Raw genomic sequence first — 26802 nt, 5'->3', positions numbered from 1 at the left:
GGGTGAGAAGAAACAGGGTAGGGGTGGGGGGAGGCTGTTCAGTGGGGGAAACCCAGATATCTAAGTGGGAGTCTAGAGGTCTGGGCTGAGCCATGCCATTGTTCCAGAGGGGTCGGGGGCAAAACAGCCTGGTGTCCTTAAGAGGGGCTCTCTGCTGCCCATCTCCTAGGGCTGCTTTCTCCCTGTTACAAAACCACCATGAACTCCTTCCCCTAGGCGCTGAGAAATCATGCATGTGTCTTGGGGAAGGAAGAGCTTGTAGAAAAACATCTTCTGTTTATGGGCAGAAGTCAAGACTGGGTGGGCATCCCTTAGCTGCTACCCTCCCCACCGTGTGACTCGACAGTGGTCACAACAGAGAACATAGAACTTTTCAGACATTACTTCTTACTGATAAAATTTTCTCATAGCCACCGTCTCATGTGAGCCACAGACAAATAAAATGGCTGCTACCATCATCCCCATTTTACAGATGAAAGAACCAAGGGCCAGGGAGGGTAGGTGGCTTGTGGCTAATGGTACATGGATCCTAAGTGGTTCAAGCATCTCTGTGGAGCCCTCACCTGCAAACACTCCTCTCCCTTCACCCACTAACCCTTTCCCCCCAACTCCCCAGAAGGCTGCTCCTTCCAATGCAGAATTCAAGGCATTCAAGTTCCTTTAGAAGCAACACTACTGAGTCAGTTTGGCACCATCCCTGTACCGGAGCTTAAGATAACTGGATATGTCAGAAGTGAAATTAAGGGGACTTGAGAATGCAATTTAGCTTCCCTAAGAAACCCACGCCTTCTTTTCTGAAAGAAACCCAAGCCCTCTCTATCCTCCTAGGATGCTCTGTGTGTCAGCTCTCCCGTTTTGTGCACTTTAGACTTTCAAATGGTATGAGGCAATTCAGTAAGCATGTGCCAAGCAGGAGAACCCTGCTAGTGGAAAGGCTTGGGCTCTGGGGTCAGACCTGGGGTTCCCATCCCAGCTTCCTCATGCAACACATGGAATTTTGAGTAAGCTACTTCACCTCTCTAACCCTTGGGGTCCTCCTCTGTAAAAGGCAGGTAATAACACTGCCTGCCTCCAAGGGTCATTCAGAGCTAGATCCCATGCAGACAGATAGGATTAGCACATCATCTGGCAAACGGTAAGAGCTCAATGTTAGCTATTGCCATGAAATTTCCATAGCAGCATTTAGTATGGTGCCTCACTGAGAGATGGCTAAGTCCTGCCTTCAGGGAGCTTATAGTCTAGTGGCTAAAATAACATACATCACAGGACACTAAGTGTGGGAGAGAAGAGCAGTTCTTCAGACTTGTGCCTGCACCAGAATCCCCTGGAGGGGGTGTGAAAACACAGGGCTTTCCTGTGTTTTGATTTGGTATTAGAAGCTGGGCCTACTCCCAGAGTTTCTGTTTTAGAAGGTCCAGAATGGGGCCTGAGAGGTTCCCAGGTAATGCTCCCACTACTGTTCTGGGGACCACACTTTGAGAACCATGGGTCTGGTGAAAAGAACAGGATCTGGGAGCACAAAATCCTGGGCTGCCCCCTATTAGATACGTGAGTTGAAGCAGTTGTATGATGCCACTGAGCCAGCATGTCTTCTTCTGGGAACATGGTTGAAGGGTGGACGGGAGGAGGGTACGTAACTGAGCAATCAGCATGTAGGAAAGATGGGCCTTGCTGTTGGGCCATAATTGCCTTGGCCAGCTGGGCACGAGGTAGCAGAAGCTAGAAGGAGGCCCCCGTCCCAGCTGGGATGGAAGGAGGGAAGTAGAGGACAGGGAAGTCTCAGGGATGGGATGAAATTAGAGTAGAATCCTAAACATTTGGAAATCCTAGGATGGTAACATAAATGCTTTGAGCCCCTGAGTAAGACGCCCTGGGGTATTGAGTAAGGGAGTGATTAGAAGCCTATTTAAATCTATCTTGATAGACTTTGACCCTTCTGGACTTTGAAATAGAGTGATGGCAGATGGCCAAGAGGCACCCAATCCTCTCCACCATGATCTCTGTAATAAAGGCTTCCACATACTGTGGCTTCTATGTGACATCGAGATGGGATTTATAGTCTATGGATTAAAATAAAACGAGCAACTTCTGTTACCCAAGCTAGTTTGCTGTTGGCACTGTGATCCATTCATCTCACTCACTCATTGTTACAATTCAACACTTCACTCACTCGCAGTTTGAAAATGTTGATGTAAAATGTGGCAGACATTTCCTGAACACACCAAAAATTTGACAACCAATTCCCAGGAGAGCCATTTGAAATCGCTCAACGTACTACTCACCCACAACAGAATCCAGGGCCCTGCGTTCACACTGAGTCTTGGTGGTTACGATCCTCTCCTTCGTGGACATTTGCCTGGATCTCGAAGCCGCAGAATATGAAGCAATTTGACATCTGGCAGCTCCTGCAAAAAGCAAAGATGCAGGGTGGAAGAGGAGCTGGAGGGTTCAGAAACCCAAGAGAAGGAATTGGGGCTTTGGCTATATAGATTGACAGCTTCCAGAGGGAGCCAAGGTAGCCCAGCCTGGAGGGGAGGTCCTGACACTGGACCCAAGCTGGGGATGCTAGGGGGTGGTGGGTGGGGGACTGAGGAGGGAGGAGCTCTCAGCTTCATACCTAGGAGCCCAGACATAAACAGCGGAAGAAATATGCAGCCTCAGTTTTCCTCCACCCATGGCCCATCCGATAGGTCACTGCCTATAGGAATGGTCAGCTTGGTTGTGTCTGCCTTCAGGAGCAGACCAGGGGTTTCTCCAACCATATTCCCCAAAGTGCTCATAATCAAGAGGCACTGGGAGTGCCTGTCCTTTGAAAAAAAAATCAGTATCGCTGTCTGTTTCCTTGAGAGCAACCTCAAACCAGATGTCTGCAGGCTGCTACTGGCAGGGTCCTCTGTGTTTCCAGACCCTTCCCAGGCCCTTCCTCCCACAGCCATCACCCCTCTCTGGTCTAAGTTCTCCTTCAGTATGTATGGAAAGGGAGCATGCAGGTAGGAATGTTCTGGTTGGTTGGTCCTCATCAACTTTCCTTGCACATAAACCACATAGCCCACGACCACTACATAAAATAGGCGGTGCTGAGTAAAAGCATGAGTTAGTAGATACAGTACTTCCCAAAGCCTGACATGCCTAGGACTCACTTGGGGCCCTTGTTAAAAGGCAGACGCTGATCCAGTGGCTTTGGGAGGGGGGCCCGAGCTTCTGCTTTTTGGACAAGCTCTCAGGTGATGCTGATGCTTTTGGTCTGTAGACCAGACTTTAGATAGCAAGATCATAGGAAATGTATTCAAACCAGAGCAGAAGGGTCCTATTATTCTGAGTTACCCAATGGGGTCAGTGGGGGGTAGAAGGTGGTGAGTTAAAGGTATGAATCTCACCTTAGCGATGGTTTGATGCAAATAGATTTTATTTGTGCCGCAACTGCCCATTATCATCTTCAACTTAGGGATTCTGGATGCTACTTGGTTGGATTTTTGGAGCATATTTGCAGTAGAAGGGAATCATGGGAAATGACACCACCCGGGGTGGGGGGGGAGAAACCTGAGCTGGCCTGGGAATCAGAAGACCTGGCATCAGCCTCAACCTGTTCCCATTGCCAGGGCGAGCTCCACATGTGGCCATTGAAAAATGGGAAGAAATCGTAATTGCCCTACTTAACCTAAGAGGGCGGCTTTGGCGATGGAGCTAGATGAAATATGGGAAATTTCAATGCAATTTCAAATGATCAAGTACTGACAACCCCGTTGGGCTGAGTGGAGTATTAGTGAGTCTGGGATGCAAAGTAACCCTCTTACAAAGAAGGCTGCAAACATTTTCACTGTCACACATAGCAACGCCTTATCCTAAATTGCATTTTAATACGCTACCCCATTTTATTATCCTTCTTACAGGATAATAACGGTGCTTGCAGCCAAAGAAGATGTTGTATTATCATTACAACATTCACATAAAACAGAAAGTGATCAAACATCCCGGCTCGTTTTCTTAATATCGTAACAGCGAGATTTATACAAGTCTGCTTAATTCAGGCTTGGCCAGCTTTCCAAATGAACTGTCTCCAGAGAGTGGCCTTTCTGAAAAATGGCTCACTTGGGCCCCATGTGAATTCCTTTCTGATGTCAAGCTCTTAAGGAAAGCATTACTGAAAGTGTCCCAGCCAACACATCCAAATGTTCCTCTCTGCTCGCGGGAAGATGTCACATTCTTGGACACGTTTCAGGAGGACCACTAAAGAAGTTAAGTTTTGAAGTTTCATTTTTTGAAATGGCCACCTAAAAAAGAAGCCCATCTTCATGAGGCTGAAGCCCGGTCAGAAATGAGGTCTCTATAAAAATAATCATCCCTGGACGAGCGCTTGCCAATGGGCCCGAGCTCCTGCATCCAATTTGTATCACATTGAGACAAGTGATGTTCCAGTCTTGGGTCTGTATATTACACAATTATAGAAATGTGATTTTCATTATGTTCCTAAAGTGCTAGTTGTTATTACGTTGGCCATGGGGCCATACTCTCTGCAGATGTTCTTGGAGCCGTACTGTTGTTGCTGCCACCACTGCTGAATTTCCCGATCTCAGTGCCACATTTGTCCTGTGAATGTAGAATCCTGCTGGGGCTCACAGGAAGTCCTCCTCAGCCCCCTGGATTGTTTCTGATTGGGCTCAACCTCTGGGAGAAACTGGACTCGTGCAAAGCCCAGCCGAGCAAACCGAATTCTCCCCTCCCGGTCATCATTAACCCTTTTCTCGGCAGGCAGCAACTCACACAAATTTAAACCAGATGGGTGAGACAGTCTTTGCAAGAGGGAGGAAAACACACTTTTATAGGCTCCACATGGAAAATGAATAGGGGTGTGTTTCATGCAGTGGCCGTATATTTCAGGAAATCTGTGTTGAGTATTACTCCAAGTTGGAATCGGCTGAAGGTTCCGACCTAGTGGGGGGAAGAGGTCTTCACCAATCTCGGGTAGAGAGATGACCCCACTGGCCATCCCAATAGCCCTTGGGACCAGGATGTTACAGGTCACTCTGGGTCAGTCGCAAATCAAAACTTTGCTTGATACTATCAGCTTAATCACTCAGCAACTATATGTTTGTATATTCAGCACAGGAGGGTCAACAGGCTTCAGACAGGGTTCAGCCCCAGAAGTTTAGGACAAGGTCAGAAGACGTCACCTCCTCCAACTGAAGGTAATGAGAAGTAGCATGGGACTGAAGCAATTAGCCATCCGTAGGGGTAAGCTGCCTTTTAGCATCGCCTTACAGATGAGGTTGGGATGTTCCATAAATCTCCACCTAGAATGGAGACCTCTGAGGTCTTCATGGCTGTTCAAAGAGCCAACCTGAGGACTATACAGCAGCTATTATTGTGAAGCTCAGGACTGGGGGAGGAGCTGCCCTGGCCATGCTCCTGGCAGATGAACATCTCAGAATCCAAAGGGGCAATTTATCTAGTTATCCCACCTTGAAGGAAATAACACACAGGAAAAACCAACGCCCTTTGATGAATTTTGTACTTGGCAAGCCAACTCTCCCTACTGACACAGGAGAATTACCCCTATCAAAACGGGTCCCACAATGCCCTAATAAACCGAAATTCCAGTAGGCAAAACTCACCTGAATTTGTGGAAGAAATCACACTAATGAAGCCTGAATGTCCCTGGGGGAGATTTTCTAAAACTGAACCCCGAACTAGTGAGGACCATACAAAAGATTACCCATCTATCCATTCATTCAATCATATATTCCACGAACTTGCAATAGTGCCATTTCCATCCTGGATATTGGCTTAGTCATTGAAAAAGTCAAGGAAATTTCAATGTTCCTGCTTCTTAAGAAGCCTCGAGTACATTACAGTGTTTTAGCCATGATTTGTGATCAAGTAGAGAGTTATGAAATCAATTTAGCTGGTTACAAACAGCACTTAAAAAAAAACAAATTGAATAAGATGAAAATTAATAGAAGAGAATAGAAACTATTAGCATATGTTGGTGTTTGTCATTTTTACGCCGCTGAAAATACCAATTCTCCAACTCTCTGACACCAGCCAGTGTCCAGCAATTCAATTCAACTCTGACGAATGAGTTGAATGAGTGCAAATGCCACATGTTAAGGGCTCAGGTCCATTTCAGATGCCAACTGCAAAGGGCAGGGGTCTCCAGGCCCCTGTATTTTTTTCTGCTGGCTGACTACTAATTTAGGGGTTCCCATGACACCCCTCAGCTTTGATAATTTGCTAGGACAACTCACAGAAGTAAGAAAAGGCTTGATAGAATATATCAAGGATATAAATGAAGAGCCAGATGAGAGGTACATAGGGTGGGGTACCCTCCAAAGAGGGTCCTGAGTGCAGAACCCTACATCCCCGTGGTGTTGATGTGGACTTGGGTGTGCTCACCAACCCAGCAGCTCCTCAAACTTCATCACCCTGAGTCTTCTACAAGATTTCATTATGAAGTCACAATTGATTAAATTGTTTTCCATTGGTGATTAGCTCAATCTCCAGGCCCTCTCCCCTCCCAGGAGGTCAGAGGGTGGGGCTGCCAGCTGTAACCTTGTTCACAGGTCAGTTCCTCTGATGACCAGCCCCCATCCTGAAGCTGTCTAGGGAGGCGCCCAATGGAGAGTCACCTCCTTAGCACAATGGAATGGGTTGTAAGGGGCTCCTTGTGGATAACATAAGACACTCCTCTCAGTCAGGAAATTTCAAGAATTTTAGGAGCTGCTGTGCCAGGAACTAGGGGTCAAAGACCAGGTCCTTTTCACTGTATCACAGTTGCACATAGTAGGGATTAGTGTTGCTTTGTGGAAGTTTTTTTTCTCCCATGTTCATATATGTGTATGTGTGTGTGTCCTACTGGAGGATCCTCCTACTGGATCTCAATAGAAGAGGTATTTCTTACTATGGATTGTCATGAAAAAGTTTGAAAGCTCAGGCATTTAGACGCATATGCTTCCCAGAGTGCCCCATGAACCCTGACTCATACTCTGTGCTAGGGCTTCAGGGGGGTCTGACCATTGATGTTTCCCTAGTCCTTAAGCTCCTCTTTCTGGACATTCACTTGCCTGGTTCCTCCTACAACACATAGGGTTCTGGTCGTCTAATGAATCCTGCGTCCCATAATGTGTTGTTTTTTTATAATGATTTGTGTCCATGTCTTGGAATCCCACTGAAACTTGTCTGCGCTTCTTTGTTGTACAAGGAGTGATGTGAACAGGCGGGAAAGGCTCTTTCGAAGCAGTAACATTGACCGTGGTCTTGAAAGCCAAGCGGGCTCCCCACCAGTGTTAATGAGAACATTACTCATGACACTTGTTGAAAATGATAAGGAAGCCTTTATTTAAGGGAAACTATCTAGATAAATGTAGGGACCACTGCAGCTGGGGAGGGAGGCTAGGCTCAACTTGAAACATAAGAAGGAAAAGTGGGAATTTATCGCCAAGGAGCACGGCACGGACTAGTGGATGAGAAATTACTAAGAGGAAACATCATTGTATTTGATGTTAATGTTTTTTACGTACATGGACACCTTCCTGTATAAGAAGTGGAGACCCAAAGGCCTGAGAGCTTCTACAGCATTTTGACCAACAGCGGTAGATCCATTGTGGAAACGTGAATGAGCATCTGGCTGTTCACTCGTACCTTTGAATATCTTTTGTAATAATAAGTAGCCTAATAAGTAAACTGAGACAAGACAAAGGAAATGGGGCGCTAAATTGTGAGAATGTGAGTAGAACAAATATGGGAGAAACAAAAGGAAGATGGGGATCATTTTAGTGGGTTTGTCTGTACAGATTCTTCTCAGAGTGGACTCCCCGGCTCTGGTGGCAGGGTTCTCCTCTTCCCGGTATAGATACAGGGAAGGGAGCTCTCTGAGATATTGTGATTTACAATAAATACATAGTTTGGTCTCTGTTCCTGCTCTCAGCTTGTAAATTGGGGTGTCCTAGGAGATAAGAGTGATGGGAGCATCTTTTGCCATAATATTTGTTATCATGTCCTCAGTTCCTGAAATCATTTGAGAGCCATAAAGGTGATATAGGTAGGTGTCTTGTTATTCATAATCAGCCCCTTTCAGCCACACCTGAGTCGAGGTCATCAGGTGGCTTTTGGAAATCCCCTAAAGATAGGGGATACTTTGCCAGGGGAAACAGCCACAGTTAGAGGGTTCGAGTTTTCAGGCCCACCCCTGACTGCCAGGGAGGGGGGAGAGCTACAGGTTTTATCAATCTCTAATGATCAATGATTTAATCAACCATGCTTCTGCAATGGATTCTCCATTCAAACCCAGACGTAGAGTTCAGAGAGCATTCAGATTGGTAGGCCAGAACTCATCCATGTGCTAAGCCTCCACATGGACAGAAGCTTCTACTTTCGGGACCTCACTCTACACATCTCTTCATCTGGCTGTTCATTCACATCTTTTAATATCCTTTGTAGTAAACAGTAACCTAATAAGTAAACTGGTTTCCTGAGTTCTGTGAGTCGCGCTCTCAAATTAATCAAACCCAAGAAGGAGATTGCTGGAGCCCCACCCCCCCACCAGGTCTATAGCTACTAGGTTAGAAACACAGGTCTCTAACTTACACTTGCTTGGCGTCTGAAGTTGGGGGAGAGGGTAGTCTCATAAGCCTGAGCAATCTCCATGTAGAAGGTGTCAGAAGTGATGTGAATCTCAGGGCGCCTAGTTGGCATCAGATAATTGCTTGAGAAACTACCGATCAGAACTGTTATGAGGATCATACTTCCTCGTGGGGAATTTATGACCTGCTTTAAGGTAGAAAGGGGGAGATCAGCAGTGAGCCCTTCCTACATCTGCTGATTCTCAACTGCCTTCAGCTCAGAATAATCTGCATGCCAACATGGCATGTGTTGGGGTGGCAGGTTCTAGAAGGGGCAGTGTGTGTATGCGCGGTGGTTGGCAGGAGGGACCCCGTGTAGCTGTGTGTGACTGGGATGGCTCCTTATGTTTCTCGTGTCTCAATTTTCTTTCTTTCCTTTTTTTTTTTTTTTTAGATTATTTATTTATTTATTTGAGAGAGAAAGAGAGAGAGTGCAAGCCAGTGGGGAGGGGCAGAAGCAGGCTTAGGAAAGTGTTTGGCAAAATCAACATTAGCTAGTATTAGTTTCATTTGAACAGGGACACAACCTTCTTGGTTTGTGCAGTAGAAGTTCAAAGCCAGCTAGGACTGAGCTGGTGGACGTGGGCCCCGTGTTGGAGGGCTGACCTGGGAAGCTCAGGTGCAGGCTTTGAGGTCCTTCCTGTGTGGTGTGAAGGTGTGGGCTGGAGAATAGCCCCCCAAAAAACGTCCACGTCCTGATCCCCGTGACCTGTGGCCTTCCACGGCAGAAGTGGCTTTGCAGATGCAATCACAGTGAAGACCATGAGATGGGGAGATTGGCCTGGATTATCCAAGTGGGCCCAGGTGAGTCCCCAGGATCCTTATAAGACAGAGGCAGGAGAGTCAGAGAAGAAGATATGAGGATGGACAACGAGATCCAAGTGGCCAAGGACATGGGCCGAGGCATGTGGGTGCCTCTAGAAGCAGGAAGGGACAAGGAAACAGACTCCCCTCCCTCCAGAGCCTCCGGAAGCAACACAGCTCTGCCAACCCATATTAGACTTCTGAGCTCCAGAGCTATAAGAGGACAAATCTGTGTTGTTTTAAGCCTCGAAGATTGTGGTCATTTGTCACAGCAGCCACAGGAAGCTGACCCAGGGAACCAAAGGGAGAAATGTGGCTTAAGACGCATGTGTCAGGAGCTGGCTGGGGCCAGGAGGAGCTGTGCCCAAGAAGGGGCCCCGGGGGCCATCAGGAGAGATGTAAACCCTCCGTGTCCTGATGCCAGCACTGGAATCTCATCAGGCTGCACTCCGAGTGATTGGGGGTGGGGGGCCATTTCTGCCTGGGAATTATCATTCTATAAACTGGAGAGCCAAAGTTTTCAAAAAGCAAAGTGCCTTCCATGTGTCCAACTTGCTCCTTCTCTCTATTCAGCAGAAAGGCAAGAGCGCAGGATCCTAAAGTTTTCCAGGAATTGGCTCCAATGTCCACACTCCACAGGAGGCCCAGGGAGACGAAAGGACATGCCCCAGGGCCCACCTCGTTCTCCCTGAGCAGGGGCAAGAGCTTAGTGAACCTTTTGCTTCCCATGCAGGGCTCTTTCCCCCGCGCCCCTGCCTCTCCTGGCTGAGGCTGGGACACCCGGGAAGGGCAGGGAGGGGAATTAGCGATGTCCCTGCAGGGAGTGCTGCCCATTTTTCTGCAAACCTAGAACCTTCCTGGTGCGCATGCTCTGTCCAGGAAGAGAGGAGTTACAAAAACAAAACCGATCTCCTCTCCTGAAATTCCACTTCCCCAAGTCAGGGAGGCACCTGCCCCCTATCCCCCATCTGAGGCTCTCACCCTTTTACCCAGCAACCCAGTTCCCAGCTGCAAAGGGCTTCCCCCTACTTATGTGAATTTGGCCACCACCCTAGCTGGAAAGTCCTAACCTCTGGAAGAGTAAAGCAGAGCCTGCCTCAAGCCTTGGTACAATTTTCTGTCATCTGGAAACTTCCACCCAACATCTGCTTTGCAGGACCTGCTCTGTGAAGAACTCAAAGCCTTTTTCATTTATTTTCCTGCTTGTCCCGGCAACAACCTCAAAAGGCAGAGAATGGCAAAGAGCCATCTCTTAACTTTGCAGATAGGCAGGGAAAGGTCAACACAGAAGAGGGACTATAGGAAGTCCCAGAAGGTAGAAGAGATAGGAGATGAGCTGGGGTCAGCCTCTGAAAGCCAATCACTACCCTTGTCAGGTTCACAGGAAGCCCTGGCCACCCCCAGAGTGCTGTTCCAGAAGCTTCCACGAGGAGAAGGGAAGAGGGTGGAAGGCTGGGTCCCCATCATGCCAGGACCTCACATGGTAAGACATCACAGAGCAGGTGCATGTCCCACCCCCAGCCGGGCATCCACAATGTGTGATGAGGAAGCCATCACTTTGCATGACGGTGTCGACAGAAAGCTGTGGACTTTCTCCTATGAACCAGAAATGGCAGGTGGACACAGAATTTGAAGTTCTAGAAATTCTTTTGTTTTAAAGATTTTTATTTATTTATTCATGAGAGAGAGAGAGGCAGAGACACAGGCAGAGGGAGAAGCAGTCTCCCTCCCAGGACCCTGGGATCCTGCCCTGAGCCAAAGACAGATGCTCAACCACTGAGCCATCCAGATGCCCCGAGGTTCCAGAAATTCTTAGGGGTCTTTGCTATTACTTAGTCAAACTGTTGATGACATCCGGAGCGCACAGGAGGATGGAGAGAAGGTCCCTTAGCACCACCGCATGCAGCTCCTCTGAGCAACCTCTAGGGCCAAGGCAGAAACATGGGGGCGAGCTGGGAGTAAGCATACTCTGTAGCCCTAGATCCCACCTGTTGGTGTCATGATGCTGTCATGCTGTCAAGCCCCCCTCCCCGTCCCCCTCCTTCAAAGTCCAGCTCATTCTCTTTTGGCTTCTCAGCAGAAAGTCACTAAGTCTAGCATCCAGAATGAAGAATTGTTGCCCAGCATCTTTAGACTCTTTCAACATAGCAAAGGATGCAGTTAGGAAATGCTGCCATCACCAAGCGGTGCTGTTGGCTTGTTTTGTCCAAGTCTGTAGCTGAAAGCAAGCCTCCAAGACTTTCTGTGATAGAGGCTCTGGGGAGAGGGCCCAGCTGCATGCATTGCACGGAGGACTCCTGTCCACTGTGGTTGGAGGACCCGGTGCTACAGACTTGCAGCCTTCCATCCCCCGGAGATACAGGCCCCTTGGAGAATCTAACTCAGGCCAGGAGCTCTCCCCATGCAAAGACTTTTGCAGACAATTTTGGGAAAGGGAGGTGGGGGCGGGGGTGGAATATTTAAAGATGACCATAAAGTTCAACCACAAAAAGCCTTCAGCAACCGGGGAGGTGGCCCAGAATGTCCATTCGGCCTAAACATCCTTAACGTTCATTCCAGCTCTTAGGACCTGAACCCAGACAGGTCAGAATGTTGATCATATTTCATTCAGGCGGCTGGAACCACCCTGCCAAGCCCCTCACCCTGCAGCAGAGCAGGGCCTCAAGCCTGGCTGTCATTACACACCCCACCCGGGCCTCTATGAAACCTTGCAGCACTGCCTCCCATCCTCGGCTTACTCGCTTTCCAGAAGGGGGAGGAGGAGGAGGATAACCATAGGACAAAACCTTGTCTTAACAATATATTTTTTGGAGATCAAAATGCAGATTTAAGAAAGGAGGAGAAAGAAGTTTGTCCCTTCGGCTCCAGGGGCGATAAAGCGTGCACCAACCCCTTGCCACCACTAGATGGCGGCCAGAGAAACAAACGCTCCACAGGCCAGACATTCCTAGGAACCCAAATTTGGCTTCCACGCATCTCTTTCTTGGCCTACGGAGTGTTTATAAACATTTCCGGGAAATTTCACTGAGAACAAATCTAGATTTCCAGGCTGATTTGCAAAATGATCCCTAGATCTGGCACTCTGCAGGCCTGCATCCCTCCGGGCAACAATCCCTGGGAACTGCCCCAGGCTTCTGGATTGCCCTGTCTTCTCCTGGCCCTGTGGGTCATGCATCCGCAGGATCTGCCCGGACTCTATTTCCACCCCAATGGCCCGATACCCCCTAGCAGGGTGTCAGGTGAGGTCCACGAGTAGTTTGCAGAGAATTATTAATTCAGAGCAGGAAAAGGAAAGTTGAGAATTGCCTTGCCTGTATTTTTCTGGTCTAACATTTTACCCTTTGCTCTGGTTTTACTGCCTACATCTGCATTTCCGCTCCCATTCCCCAAGATGAGTGAGGTGCCCCTGGTTTGTGCCCTCAGAGGTCCACAGTGTCACTGTCTCTCCCATTGGTATGTAAATTCCATGAGTGCAGAGACCAAAATAATCTTGTACCTGGCTCTTCAAAGGAATTCAGCAAACAAGAAAAGAAAGAAAGAAGGGGGGTGGAGAGAGGGAAGGCTTTACTCAAAAGCATTGGTTCTCTACCCTGAGCAGGCATCAGTATGCCTGGGAGGATTTGCTGTAGCACAAGAGGGCTGGGTCCCACCCCTGAGTGTCTGACTCAGTGGGTCCAGGGTGGAGCCTGAGAATTTGCATTTGTGACGAGTTCTTGGGTGACACTCATGCTGTTGGACGAGGATCCACATTTTAAGAACCTGTGCTCTCAGAGCCACTTTTTCAGAAGACCAGCTTCTGTGAATAGTTGGCAGCTTTTTAACAATTGTCTCATCTCTACCTTTTTATTTTGGACTCTCGCCGGTGCTCGATCAATACTGGTCCAGTGACACACTGATGCGTGGCTTTCGCTGCCTCTGCCTGCAGTGCCCTGGAGCAAAGGGGTCACCAGGGTGACTTCCTTCTATCTGAAGCTCAGGACCAACAGGGCAGAGAGATCGTGTGTATGATGAGGAAGGCTCACTGTCCTTCCCCGAGCAACAGCTTTCAGGATGCAAAAATGCAGGAAAAAATTGGGGTGGAATGGAGGATATAAAACGATGCAGATCCAATCAGGATGTCATATAGCAGATAACTTCCTACCGCCCTTTCCACATCCCATGGTAAAGTATAAGGGTAGCAAATACCCTTATATTGACATTGTCAATAATCAAGCATCACATTGCTGCCTTCTGGGCCTGGGCAGTAAGGACCTCAGAGTCCTTCTTTTTACTTTTTTTTTTTTTTCTAATTAATGGATTTTTTTACATTTTTAAAAATTTGAATTCAATTTGCCAACATATAGTATAACACCCAGTGCTCATCCCATCAAGTGCACTCCTCAGAGTCCTTCTTAACACAATACTCATTGCAGGGGCTCTGAAGCAGTCCGAGTTGAGGCATGAGATGCAAACTGCTTTGTACCTGAAAAGACACTCTTTGCAAGGAGAGTCCAGAGGCACCTGGTGGCTCAGTGGTTGAGCATCTGCCTTCATCTCAGGTTGTGATCCTAGGGTCCTGGGATCAAGTCCCACCCTCACTGGGCTTCCTGTAGGGAGCCTGCTTCTCCCCCTGCCTGTGTCTCTGCCTCTCTGTGTGTCTCTCATGAATAAATAAATAAGTCTTAAAAAAAAAAAGAAGAAGAAAGAAAGACAGACAAACAGAAAGAAGAGTCCTGGACCCCGTGTAGAGCAGAGAAGATGGACAAATCCACTGTGTCCTGGCCAGAAGCCACTCTTCAGCAAACAGAACATAGAGTATCCACGGAAGGTTTGGTTACCTTCAGGTTCTTGGTCACAGGAATGCAGTTGGCAAAGGAGTTCCGCGGACGACTCAGTAATGTATGTCAAGTGAAGCCCCCTGAGAACAAAGTCCCAGACTGACTGGTAGGAGCTGGTCCCCCTCCTGCGCTGCTCAGCTGCAAAACAGATGGGAGTGGGGCAGCTGCATTCTTCCGCACAAACCTCAGGCCTCAGACGGAAAAAAAAAAAAAAAAATGAGCGTACGCTGCCACCAAGTGGTCAGGGCTGATAACAGGCTGTAGCTAAGGAAGGAACAAAAACCGATAAACGTCTAATGAATGGACGCGAGAGGAGATAAAAATTGTAATGATTTTATTTTAGTCTTTTCCAGTGCACTGAACACGCACCCCTGTTTGTGTGTGTGTGTGTGTGTGTGTGTATATATATATATATATATATATATATATATATATAAAACCAAAACGCTAGTATCCAAGAAAGAGAGTCAGAACCTTTTAATATCCCAGCCCAGAAAGAATGGATGGATTGGGAATTCAATTCAGGCCCCCTTGGATCCCATCCAGATGTTCAACCAGCTGGTCACAGAGTCCCCTCCAGTCAATTACTTTTCTTGATGTTTCTAATCAACAGTATTATATATGTGATGCTATAAACTTTTATATTTAATATTAGCTCATAACTCAGGTTCCTAAACCAGATGTTTTGGGTGAGAAAGACATTGATGACTTATCAGTAGATTGAACCCAGGCCACTGGCTGCTCTCCAGGCATTTTGCCAGCTGAGCTGTAAAGCAGACTGGTTGCTACCAGTTCCCTTTAGGTGGTAGTGGGGGGGGGGGGGTGGAGAAGGAACAGGAGTATGAACATAAAGCTGCATCCAAGAAGATCTTTATGAGGTTTTTTTTTTTTTTTTTTTTTTTGTCTCTCTCTCTCTCTTATAAAACAGGAGCTTGTAGGGTCGTCTTAAGTAAATGATCGTCAGGTATTTGCAATCCTGTGCACACAGCCCTCCCGTCTCCTTTACAGCATTATGACACTGGGGAAAACAGATGGAAGGAAGAAGAAAGGAAGTAAAATATGTGGCCCAGAGAAGGTGATGCCATTGACTCTCACGAACTAGGGGCATTACATCTTTACGTTTTTTAATGTAAGAGATTGCTGCCCCCCTTGCACTTCCCTCATCTAAAACAGCAGGGACCACTTGGGCAGGGGGTGGGGTAGGTTAGGCAGACTGGGGAGCAGAGAACAAAGAAACCTTCTGGGCTCTGGTTTCAGGACCCTGAGGAGAAGAGGAATTCCTGCCCCACCAACCCTCTTTTTTTTTTTATTAAGATTAAATTAAGAAATAAATTAAGATTTTATTTATTTATTCATGAGAGACACAGAAAGAGAAAGAGGCAGAGAAATAGGCAAAAGGAGAAGCAGGCTCCCCGAAGGTAGCCTGATGCAGGACTCGATCCCAGGACCCCAGGGATCACAACCTGAGCTGAAGGCAGATGCTCAACCTCTTAGCCCCCCCCGCCCCCCGAGGTGTCCCCCTACCATCCCTCTTGAGAAATATCCTCCAATCTGTGGAGAAGGGACCAGAATTACTGGTTGGCTCCCAAGAAAGAGGTTCTGCAGCTGGCTTCCTGGGTCAGAGTCCTGGTGGGGAGCAACAGAGCCCACACAGGGGCCTGGGTGATCCCAAAGGAGCTAATCCCTAAAACAGCAAGTGCTCAACAGGGTTCTGGGTACACAGCAAGTGCTTGATAAATTGCAGCCCTTACTGCTCTTATCCAGGTACTTATAGTTCAGATGCCTTGATAATCAGCAAAGACAAGGCCCCTGTGAGATGTTCCCCTAGCAAGGGACAGTCAGCACTCTCCCCATTTCCACCTTTCTTCCTAACATCAGCCAAGACTTACTTTTATTTATTTATTTATTTTTTTTTTTTTTTTTTTTTTTTTTAAGACTTACTTTTAATTCAGGGTCCTAAAACCAGCCAATCTAAACCAATACATGATAGTTAATTTGATGTGTCACAGGCCACAGGACCCAGATATTCAGTCGAGCGCTATACTAGACATTTCTGTAATGGTGTTTTCTTAGGTAAGAGAACATTTAGATCAGTAGACTTTGAGTAAAGCAGATGATCTTCCAGAATGTGGGTGGGCCTTGTCCAATCAGTTGAAGGTCTGAGCGGAAAGAAAAAAAGAAAAAAAGACTGAGCATCCCAGTCCCAGAGGAAGAGGGAATTTTGCCAACACGTGGCCTTTGGACGCAGCTACAACTCTTCTGGGTGTCTGGCCTGCTGGCTCGCCCTGCAGATTGTGAACTTACCAGCTTCCATGATCACATAAGCCAATTCCTTCAAATAAATCTGTTCCTTCTTCCACACCCACACCCAACCACACACAAACACACACACACACACGTGCTCTGTCCTCTGTCTCTGTTGGTTTTTTGTTTGTTTTATTTTGTTTGTTTGTTTGGTTTGTTTTGTTGTTGTTGTTCTTTGTTTTTTGGGGGTTTTTTTTGGAGAAGCCTGGAGAAGCCTGACTAATGCCCAATGGTTGCACAAAAAAATATTTTGGAATCCACCTAAACGGTTTTCCTCTGGGCCATACCACTCTGGTGCAATATCGGGAGGACAAATATCTCTGAAACTCACTTGCATCTTCTACCAAACTAGGAGATGGCATTATATTGGGAAAGGCAAACAGATTTAGTTCATGTGCCATCTGTAACCTATGAGCGGTGGTGGCCAGAAACAGTGTTAAGAAGGGTTCTGAGGTCTTGTCTGTGGCTGGGGATGGGTGTGCCAGGATCAGCTGATGGCAGTGTGCAGAGTGGGGACAATGCAGCCACTCGTGGCCTCTCCTCTGTTCTGGTGGACCTTGACCTCTAGGTATTTGGCAGCTTGAATTTGCCCTGTGGGTGCCTCATTCTCAGCCTGCTTTACTGGATCTAGCTCCTCTGCTCTGGTTTTTGGTTTTGGGAATATTGCTGTGTCTCCGGGTTGAGGCCGCATATTATCTATGGCCTGAGATACTCACCCCAAGAGATCTCAGTGAGCTCCAGGATTTTTTTTTTTCCAGATTTTATTTACTTATTCATGAATGACACAGAGAGAGAGAAGCAGAGACACAGATAGAGGGAGAAGCAGGCTCCCTGCGGGGAGCCCGATGTGGGACTTGATCCCAGGACCCCAGGATCACTACCCGAGCTGAAGGCAGATGCTCAACCACTGAGCCACCCACACGCCCAAGCTCCAGGGTTTTAAGGAACTGCTCACTAAATCCATCTACGATTGGCAACCCAAACATAATGTGATGCAAATGGGCCTCTCTCTATTGACAGTAAACCTGCTGTCCTCTGCCTTCCACCACCCTGCAAAAAGCAACACCACCTGCCCACGTAACCAGGCTAAAACCGTGGAGTTCCCCTTGATTCCCAAATTTTCTTTATCCCCCCTCCACCCTGCATCCATCAGCGGATTCTGAGGATTCCACTTCAGACCACGGCCTGGTGTGGGCATTCCCTCCATGTGCACCATCCCTACCCTGAGCCAGGCCATGCTGCTCTGCCTCAGGCCTCCCTGCACCCCTTTGAGTCCCCACCCAATGTCTTCTCTCAAAGGCTAGCGGGGAGACCAGGGCAGGATGACAGGCCGGGGGGGGGGGGCAGGGGGGAGGGAAGGAGGGAGAGCAAGAGAAAGGGGAGGGAGGGAAGGACTAGGAAGAGACCACCATGCATCAGGCCTGTTTCAGGCCTTTGCCTCTACTGCTTCCTGTAATCCTCCCTGTATCCTGGGGAGCTAGGTCCAGACCACCTACAAAACTTGCCCCAGAGGCACCTGGGTGGCTCAGTTGGTTGAGCACCTGCCTTTGGCTCAGGTCATGACCTCAGGGTCCTGGGATCAAGCCCCACATTGGGCTCCCTGATTGGCGGGGAGCCTGCTAATTCCTCTGCCTCAGCCTGCAGCTCTCCCTGCTTGTGCGCACTCTCTCTCTCTGTCTCTATCAAATTAGTAAAAGTAAAATCTTTGAAAAAGAAACTTGCCCCAGGTTACTTGGCTAGGTAACCCAAGCCAGGACCCCAGACTCCACAGACCCCTGTCGGCACCATGCTGTCTCCATAGATGCCAGCTGTGCCAGGGGCACCCCTCCTCCCCGGACCACTCCTGACGCCCTGGGCCATAAGCAGCCCCCACACAAGGCACACCTGGGTCCCCAGCATCTGGCCTCTGTGTCCATGCCCCCCGCCTTAGGATCCTGCTGTGGTGTTTTTCAAATTGAGTGATATGAGGAACTGCACTGCACAAAAAAAATTATCTGGAAGTCCCTGAGAGTGTATCCGACAACCCCAGTGTGGGCTAAGAATTAGATAGTGAACCTTGGTCCCTTGGGAGCTGCCCTGGTGCCAGCAGGACCAGGACCAGAAATGCAACTACAGGTGTGGAAGTGTGCGGCCAGCCATTCCTGAGACCTGTACTGATTGTGTTGATCACTTCAGAAGAACTTCGAAGGGAAGAGGGCCAACTGAAGAATTCTTCTGCATGTCCCAGGCCCCCCATAGTAGATCAACGACCTTTCCGGGGTCTGGGAACCCCAGCCCGAGTAATCCTGGCCTGCAGCCTAAAGTTAAAACGCCAGGGCCCTCCCCTCCATCACCTGACTTTTGCTGGCTTCTAGGCACACCTCCTGGCCCTGCTCCTTCCTTCATTTATGCCCAGTCATGGCAGCCATTTGGGGGGGCTAAATAGTGAGGTGGGGGGATGCAGATGGGGGACACAGAGGACCTGTGTTTGCATTCTAACTCCGTTACTTACAGGCTTTGTAATCTCGGGCAGGTAATCCCTTTGTGCCTCAGTTTCTCCTCTGTGAAATGGGGACAATAATAGCGCACAGCCAGCGGGATGGTTGTGAGGGTTATGTGACTTATAATACGCTGAAGTTCACGGAAGCGTGCCCATCCCGGAGTTGGCACTCAGTGAACCACATGAGTCATGTTCTGGATACACTCCTGCCTTTCATGTGTCCGGCCCTTTTGCTTGGCTAGAACGGCTTTCCTTGTGTTGCCATTCTAGAAAGCTCCCACTAACTAACTTTCCCAAAGCCTTTTGTGAGAAGCCTTCCCTGACACCGTTCTTCTGTACCCCGAGCACACCATCACTGACACCCATCCTGCTAACCTATTCTAACACCCATCCTAACACCCAACCATCAAATCAGTTGTTTCCTGGTGGTCTGGATAGGATTCCCAAACAAACAAACAAAAAAACATTCAGCCGTGCAAAAACAATTCTATTCCTCTCGCCTTCCTTTGAGCCACTGTGCTGGGTTGGCAGAAAATTCAGACCTCATGGTTTCAGGTTCCCCAGGGCTTCCCAAGGGCCATGCCAGGTTCCCGTTAGTCTGCTCAGGCTGGAACAAAATACCAAAGATTGGGTGGAGCTTCAATAGCAGACACGTATTCCCTACAGTTCTGGAGGTTGGAAGCCCCAGATCCAGTTTTGGTTTCTTCAGAGGCTTGCAGACACTTGCCACCTCGCTGTGGCCTCGCGTGGACCGTCACTGTGTGAAGTCATCCTTGTGGTTCTTATTTCTTCTAGAAATAACTAGTCAGATTGGATCAGGGTACACCCCCAAGGCCTCATTTTACTTAATTTACCCTAATTATCTTTGTTGCCGCATATCTCCAAATGTCTGGGGCTTACACGGGGTGAGGGCTTCCACCCTAAAATTTGAGGGGAACACAATTCAGTCCATCACATGGGGTAGAGATGAAGGTGACACATTCATCATGGCAAATGGAGGGGGGACCATGATGTGCCCAGTCATCAGACCACAGGGATCTAAGATGCTTATCATCTTGGGTCAGAAAGACCTTGGTCCCTCTGCCCAGATGCCCCAGGTGGGCACTCCTGAGTGTTACAGAGGTCCAGGGACATTGGAGGTAGCTCACTAGTGGGACACCTGGGTGGCTCAGTGGTTGAGCGTCTGCCTTTGGCTTAGGGCGTGATCCTGGGGTCCTGGGATCGAGTCCCACATTGGGCTCCCTGCATGGAGCCTGCTTCTCCCTCTGCCTGTGTCTCTGCCTCTCTCTGTGTCTCTCATGAATAAATAAATAAAATCTAAGAGAGAGAGAGAGAGAGAGAGAGAGAGGGAGGTAGCTCACTAGCTGCTTGAAGTGAGAGAGACCCAAAGTTAGAAGAAAAAAATCTCTAGATAATGTGCCTCACTTTGTTTGAAGTGTATAAGAGTGACACAGATCGTTGGAGGGACAGAGGGCTAGCACTGGGTGGATGGGTCACCAATGTAGGTTGGAAATTCCACCAGTCGTATAAACTGGTGAGGGCAAAATACTATGGTCACATTTGCCAGCCGCCGGCCAGTTCACAAGCTCCTTGGTGAAGGGTGCCTTCGTGCCTTCTTTCTACCGCGAGCGGTGCTTAGCACTTGGTGGCGCTAAAAACAAGCCCTAAAACCAGGTGGAGGCGGCGGGTCCGGTGCGCCCCTTAGTGGTCAGGGCGGGCATCGCAAGCCTCGGGATTGTTACCCTGTGACACCTGCAGGCAGAGCCTCAGGGCCAGCTGATTGGAGGAGCCACCCAGACAATGTTTCACTGAGGATGTGGGACGGATCTAGAAGGTGTGCTGATAATCAGAAGACTTCATCGCTCCAGCCTAGGGCCAGCTGGGTGCACCTGCTAGGTCTGTGGAAGGGCTAGCCTCCCTGCACGTGAGAAGACTATTCCAATAAAGCGGGGAGAGAGAGGTGCCCCACGGCCTCTCGCCCTGCCTCTAGGCCGGAGTCTGAATCCCCTCATTTCAGACTGTGGTTCAGGTTTAGCAGCTGGGATCTCACGGAGAGAGGGCCCCCAATGTCCTTCCTTCTACTGTGTGGGGCAGGGGTAGAGTGAGCTGCTAGGGGCTGAATTGCGCCCCCCTCAAAATCCAGAGGTTGCAACCCTAATCCCCAGGATTTCAAAACGTGACTGTTTTTGGAGACGGGGGGTCTTTAAAGATGGGATTATATCTAAATGAGGCCCCTACGGTAGGCCCCAATCCAACACAGCTGGTGTCCTCATAAGAAGGAATTTGGACACACACAGAGATACCAGAGACTCACAGAGGGCAATCCATGGAAAGGCACAGAAAGAGGGCGGGCATCTGCAAGAAGAGAGGCCCCAGGAGAAACCAGCCCTGGTAACCTTGACCTCAGACTTCTGAAAGCCTCTAGAACGGTGAGAAAATTAACTTCTGTTGGCCATGCTCCCCCGACCGCCCAAGTCTGTGATGTTGTATTGTGGCAGCCGGAGCAGATGGACACCAGGCAGGCCCTCTGTGCCTCCAGCGGACACTTACTGAGCCCCTCCACCCCACCTCAAGTCCTGGGCACTGTGCTTGACACCGAGGATCCAAAGAATAAAGCATCGGAGGCATGAACCGTGGCCAAACTGAAGCCTCTTGGAGCCTCGGACAGGTTGAGTCCACTTCTCTCTCTCTTTTTTCCTCTTGATATATTAATATATATGCCAGAGACTTAAAGACGGTAGTAGTCTCTTTTGAAATCTAAGTACAATTAACATACTGTGTTATATTGATTCCAGGTGTCCCATATTGTGATTTGACAATTCTATACCTTTCTTAGCACTCATCAGGCTAAGTGTGCACCTGATACCCTTTATTTCACTCATTCCCCCCATCTTCCTCCCTTCTGGCAAAAATGGGCAGTATTCTTGAAAACACAAGAGGTATTTTTAACACACAATGATGCAACAGCATGTTGCTATGCCCAAGATACCTACAAGATTTATTTTAAAAGTTAATCTATAGTAGGGCAGCCTGGGCGGCTCAGCAGTTTAGTGCTGCCTTCAGCCCAGGGCGTGATCCTGGAGACCTGGGATCGAGTCCCGTGTAGGGCTCCCTGCATGGAGCCTGCTTCTCCCTCTGCCTGTGTCTCTGCCTCTCTCGCTCGCTCTCAGGAGTAAATAAATAAAATCTAAAAAAAAAATTAATCTACAATATAGATGAGGGACACAGAGAGGCAGAGACACAGGCAGAGGGAGAAACAGGCTCCCTGCGGGGAGCCCAACGCAGAACTTGATCCCAGGACCCCGGGATCACAACCTGAGCAGAAGGCAGATGCTGAACCACTGAGCCACCCAGGTGTCCCATGCCACCAAGCCTTTTCTTGTTGACCTGTGGTATAGACCGTATGATCCAGTAAGGGCACCCAAGTTTAAAGTTGTATGAAAAGCACTTTCATTCAATCCTGCTCATGTATTGACTGTGTAACCTCAGATAGAAATACTATCAAAATTTAAATTTTTTATTTATTTATGATAGTCACAGAGAGAGAGGGGGGGGGCAGAGACACAGGCAGAGGGAGAAGCAGGCTCCATGCACCGGGAGCCCGATGTGGGATTCGATCCCGGGTCTCCAGGATCGTGCCCCTGGCCAAAGGCAGGCGCCAAACCGCTGCGCCACCCAGGGATCCCACTATCAAAGTTTAAATCTGAGTCCCTCCCTGAACGAGGAGCCTAGGCCAAAACATCTGAATCCTATCCCTAGGCACTGATAAGCTGGCTTGGTTAGGCCTGCAGGCTATGAAGTCTGGCAGGTGTGTAGACCATAAGCAAGTCATTGTCTGAGCCTGTTTTAACTCCTGTGAAAGGGGGTTATGATTACATCCCAGCAGATTTGTGAGCAGTATTAAATGAAGTGATGCATACAGAGGGTTAGATCAATAAGCAAAGCATGCCGAGGGCTCCTCCTGCCTGGAAGGACAGCAACGTGACTGCCCTGGAGCACAGAGCTGGGAAGCTAAGGAAGTCCTGCTTGAACTGTTTCAAAGTTCCTAGTAAGCAAAGATAGGTGGTTTGGAGAACCTGCTGAGCAACTTGAGGGCAATATAACTGGTCTTTGGAAGACTATAGGATTTGTTTCAAAATAACTTCTGATTCAAAAACTATCTTGTGGAGTTGTCTGGGTTCCAGGGATCTAAAGCAGGAACACCTGAGTTAGACCCAATGAAGACAAGAACATCATTGATGGTCTACATTCTCTTCTAACATTTTCCTCTGCCCTAGGGCCAGGCTCCATCCCAGCCCCCAAGACACCAGCTCTGAACTTTTGGGTGGCAAGACTGTGTCGATCCTGTTCTGATCTGTACACCAACAGTATCTAGGACCTAGTAGCATAAGCTCCATGTGTTGATTGAATACATTTCAGGAATCAGTGTGTTTTTGAGGAAGGCCAATGGGAGCCTCAGGTCCCCAGAGCAGGTGTCCTTTGGTCAGATCAGGAGAGCCTCGGGAGCCCAGGGTTGCCTCAGCTTTGTGGATGCGGAAATTAAGATTGGTGAGATACACAGAGAGATGGCTGGGCGAGGGGACCGACTCATGGCAACCATACCTACAGGTGTAGATACCAGAGAGCCGAGTAGTAAGTTACATATGTATATTTGTACATCTATGGAAACCCACACCAGTGTTCATTCTGCATGATGGCCACGTCTTCACGGAAGCTCACAGGGCGCTCAGAGGGCTCTGGGGAAGCACAGGCTCTTCATTCCTGGTGTCTTTCTGCAGGGTCTTTGATTCTTCAACTAAGGGTGGAATCTGTAGCCCCTCCCCTGGAATCTGGGTGGGTCTGATTTAAAGATCTACTCTCTTAGTAACTTTCGAATATATAGTATTGTTAGAGGCACCATGTTGCACCTTAGATCCCCAGAACTTATTCATCTTATACTGGAGTCTGTACCCTTTGACCACCTTCACCCTCCACCCTCAGGTAACCACCAACCTACTGTTTCTAGTTCAATTCTTTTTGAATTCCATTTGTAATTCAGATCATACAGTAGGTGTGTCTTATTGCACTTAGCATTATGCCCTCAAGTCCCATCCTTGATGTTGCAAACCCTTGTTTGCTGAATAGTATTATTTATGTGTATATGCAATAATTATAAATGCTACATGTATTACATATTGCATAAACGTCTTACAAACATATATTCATAGTTATAAATGTGTATATCTATACAGAGATATACATGCATATCTCCCATTTTATTTACCCATCCATCAATGTACACTCAGGTTATTTCCAGGTCTCGGTTATTGTGAATAATGCTGCAGGGAACATGGGGGTGCATAGATCTCAAGACAGTGAATTCATGTCTTTTGGAGATGTGCCCAGAACTGGGATTGCTGGATCCTATGGTTCTATTTTTTTTTTTTTTTTTTATTCATGAGAGACAGAGAGAGAGAGAGGCAGAGACACAGGCAGAGGGAGAAGCAGGCTCCATGCAGGGAGCCCAATGTGGGACTCAATCCTGGGACTCCAGGATCACACCCTGGGCCAAAGGCAGGTGCTAAACCACTGAGCCACCCAGGGATCTCCCCTTTTTTTTTTTTTTTTTTTGTTAAAGGAACCTCCGTATTGTTTTCCCTAGCAGCTACAACAATTAGGACTGCCAACAGTGCCCAAGGATCCCTTTACTCCACTGACACTTGTTTGGTCTCTTTGCTAAAACCATTCTAACAGGTTTGAGGAGGTATCTTGTGGTTCCCATCTGCATTTTCCTGATTAGTGATATTGAACACCTTTTCATGCACTGATTGGTCATTTGTATGGTTTTTCGGAGGGGGGAGATGTATTTCTTTGCTTTTTTTTTTTTTTTTTTTTTAAGATTTTATTTATTTGACAGAGAGGGAGAGGGAACACCAACAGGGGAGGGCTGCAGAAGCAGAGCAGACTCCCAGCTAACAGGGAGCCCCACACAGGGCTCCATCCTAAGACGCGGGTATCATGACCTGAGCTGAAGGCAGATGCTGAACCGACTGAGCCACCCGGATGCCCCCGTGGTTCATCTTTAAGTTGGGTTTTCTTTTCTATCGACTTGTAGTTCCTTACCTGTTTTGTATACTAGACCTTTAACAGCCACATGATCTGCAAATCTTTTCTCTTTCTGTAGGTTGCCTTTTCATTTCACACATCAAGTACTGTCTTTTATTTTGAAAACCTGCAGGAATGGCAGCGCCATAACTTTGTGTGTAAGCCCTCTAAGGGGTGTCCAGTAGCGAATGTGTTTTCCTGACCCCCAAGAGGAAGGTTACTCCGAGTACAGAACACTTTTTTTTTTTTTTTTTTAAAGACTTGAGAGAGGGCAGCCTGGGTGGCTCAGTGGTTTAAGTGCCTGCCTTTGGCTCAGGTGGTGACCCCGGGGTCCTGGGATCGAATCCCACGTCGGGCTCCCTGCGTGCAGCCTACTTCTCCCTCTGCCTATCATGAATGAATAAATAAAATCTTTAAAAAAAAAAAAAAAAAAAAACTTTGGGGGTGCGGGGCAGAGGGAGAAGGAGGAGTCCGATGCAGGATTCGATCCCAGGGCCCTGGGACCACGACCTGAGCAGAAGGCAGACACTTCACCGAGCCCTCCCCACCCCCCCCCCCCCAGGGGCCCCAGAAGGCATTTTTGCAGAGCTGCTGGCTAACCTTCCACCAGCCCCTTTCCCATGAGTGGGGCTTCCAGGTAAGTCGCCCTCCCTAGGGAGACAGAACATGAGAGACTCCTAACTCCGGGAAACGAACCAGGGGTGGTGGAAGGGGAGGAGGGCGGGGGTGGGGGTGACTGGGTGGCGGGCACCGAGGGGGGCACTTGACGGGATGAGCCCTGGGTGTTCCTCTGTGTGCTGGCAAACTGAACACCAATAAAAAAATAAATCATTAAAAAAAAAAAAAAAAAAGCGGCCCTCCCCGGTTGAGATGCTCGCCCAGCACGTCCCCGTCAGCCGTCTCGATACATCTCACGTGGCTTGAAGCTCTTTACTTCCTTCTAGTTTTGCTACCACTCACTGAGCGCCTCTTCCCTCCCCCTGAAGGCGCTCTGCACAGCTCCTTAGGAAGGACCTTTAACTACAAAGGCCGTAGAGCGGAGATACTATCACTCCCCCTCCCCCTCCCCCTCCCCCTCTACAGATAAGGAGACCGAGGCTCACCGGCCGCGACCGTCCCATTCGGGCCCCTGGGTGGCTCAGGCCTGAAGCACCGCCTTGGGCTCGGGTCCTGGGCTCGGGCCCGCCCGGGCTCCCTGCTCCTCCCTCCCCCTCTGCAGCGCCCTCGGCTCCTGCTCACTCACTCTCTAAAAGAAGTAAATAAAATCTTAAAAGAATCTTTTTTCTTCAAGATCACCCGACTGGTGAGCCGAGACCCTGCTGCTGCAGAGCTTGCTGCCCTAACCCCTCTTCCTGCCTTGCTTCCCCAGCAGACGGCAGAAGCAGTCCTCGGAAGCGTGCGTTCACGCTAATCGCACCGGGAATAAAACCCGTCGAGTCTCCCACGCCACGGCTCCCTCTAATCCACCCCCAACCACCACGCCCGCAGAGAAGAACCAGAGCTCCGGGGCCGACTCGCCCCAGCGGGGCCCAACACACCTGCGGGAGACCGACCTCCAGCGCCCTCCGCGCACCCGGAAACGCCAAGCGTCGCGCGCAGGGACCGCGCTTCCGGGCTCTGCCCTCCCGGAAGTCCCGCCCCACGCGAAGCACAGCTTCCGGCAAGAATCGTCGCCAAGGAAAGCCGGAAGGAGGCC

General features: G+C 48.8%; 1 protein-coding gene across 1 annotated transcript in view; it reads right to left on the bottom strand.

Moving 5' to 3' along the window:
• Positions 1-26802, bottom strand: part of LOC102156372 (translation initiation factor IF-2-like) — a 45683-nt gene that overhangs the window by 18646 nt on the left and 235 nt on the right. The window contains exons 2-4 of the mRNA XM_038538802.1: positions 26645-26760; positions 14240-14377; positions 2283-2405 (exon numbers count right to left, since the gene is read on the bottom strand). Of these exons, the coding sequence (XP_038394730.1) occupies positions 2283-2405; positions 14240-14377; positions 26645-26760 (377 nt within the window). The remainder of the gene's footprint in view (positions 1-2282; positions 2406-14239; positions 14378-26644; positions 26761-26802) is intronic.

Source organism: Canis lupus, chromosome 5, assembly GCF_011100685.1.
Source record: "Canis lupus familiaris isolate Mischka breed German Shepherd chromosome 5, alternate assembly UU_Cfam_GSD_1.0, whole genome shotgun sequence".
Lineage (NCBI taxonomy): Eukaryota > Metazoa > Chordata > Mammalia > Carnivora > Canidae > Canis > Canis lupus.
The sequence above is the reverse complement of the archived record's forward strand: the minus strand, read 5'-3'. Positions and strand labels throughout refer to the sequence as shown.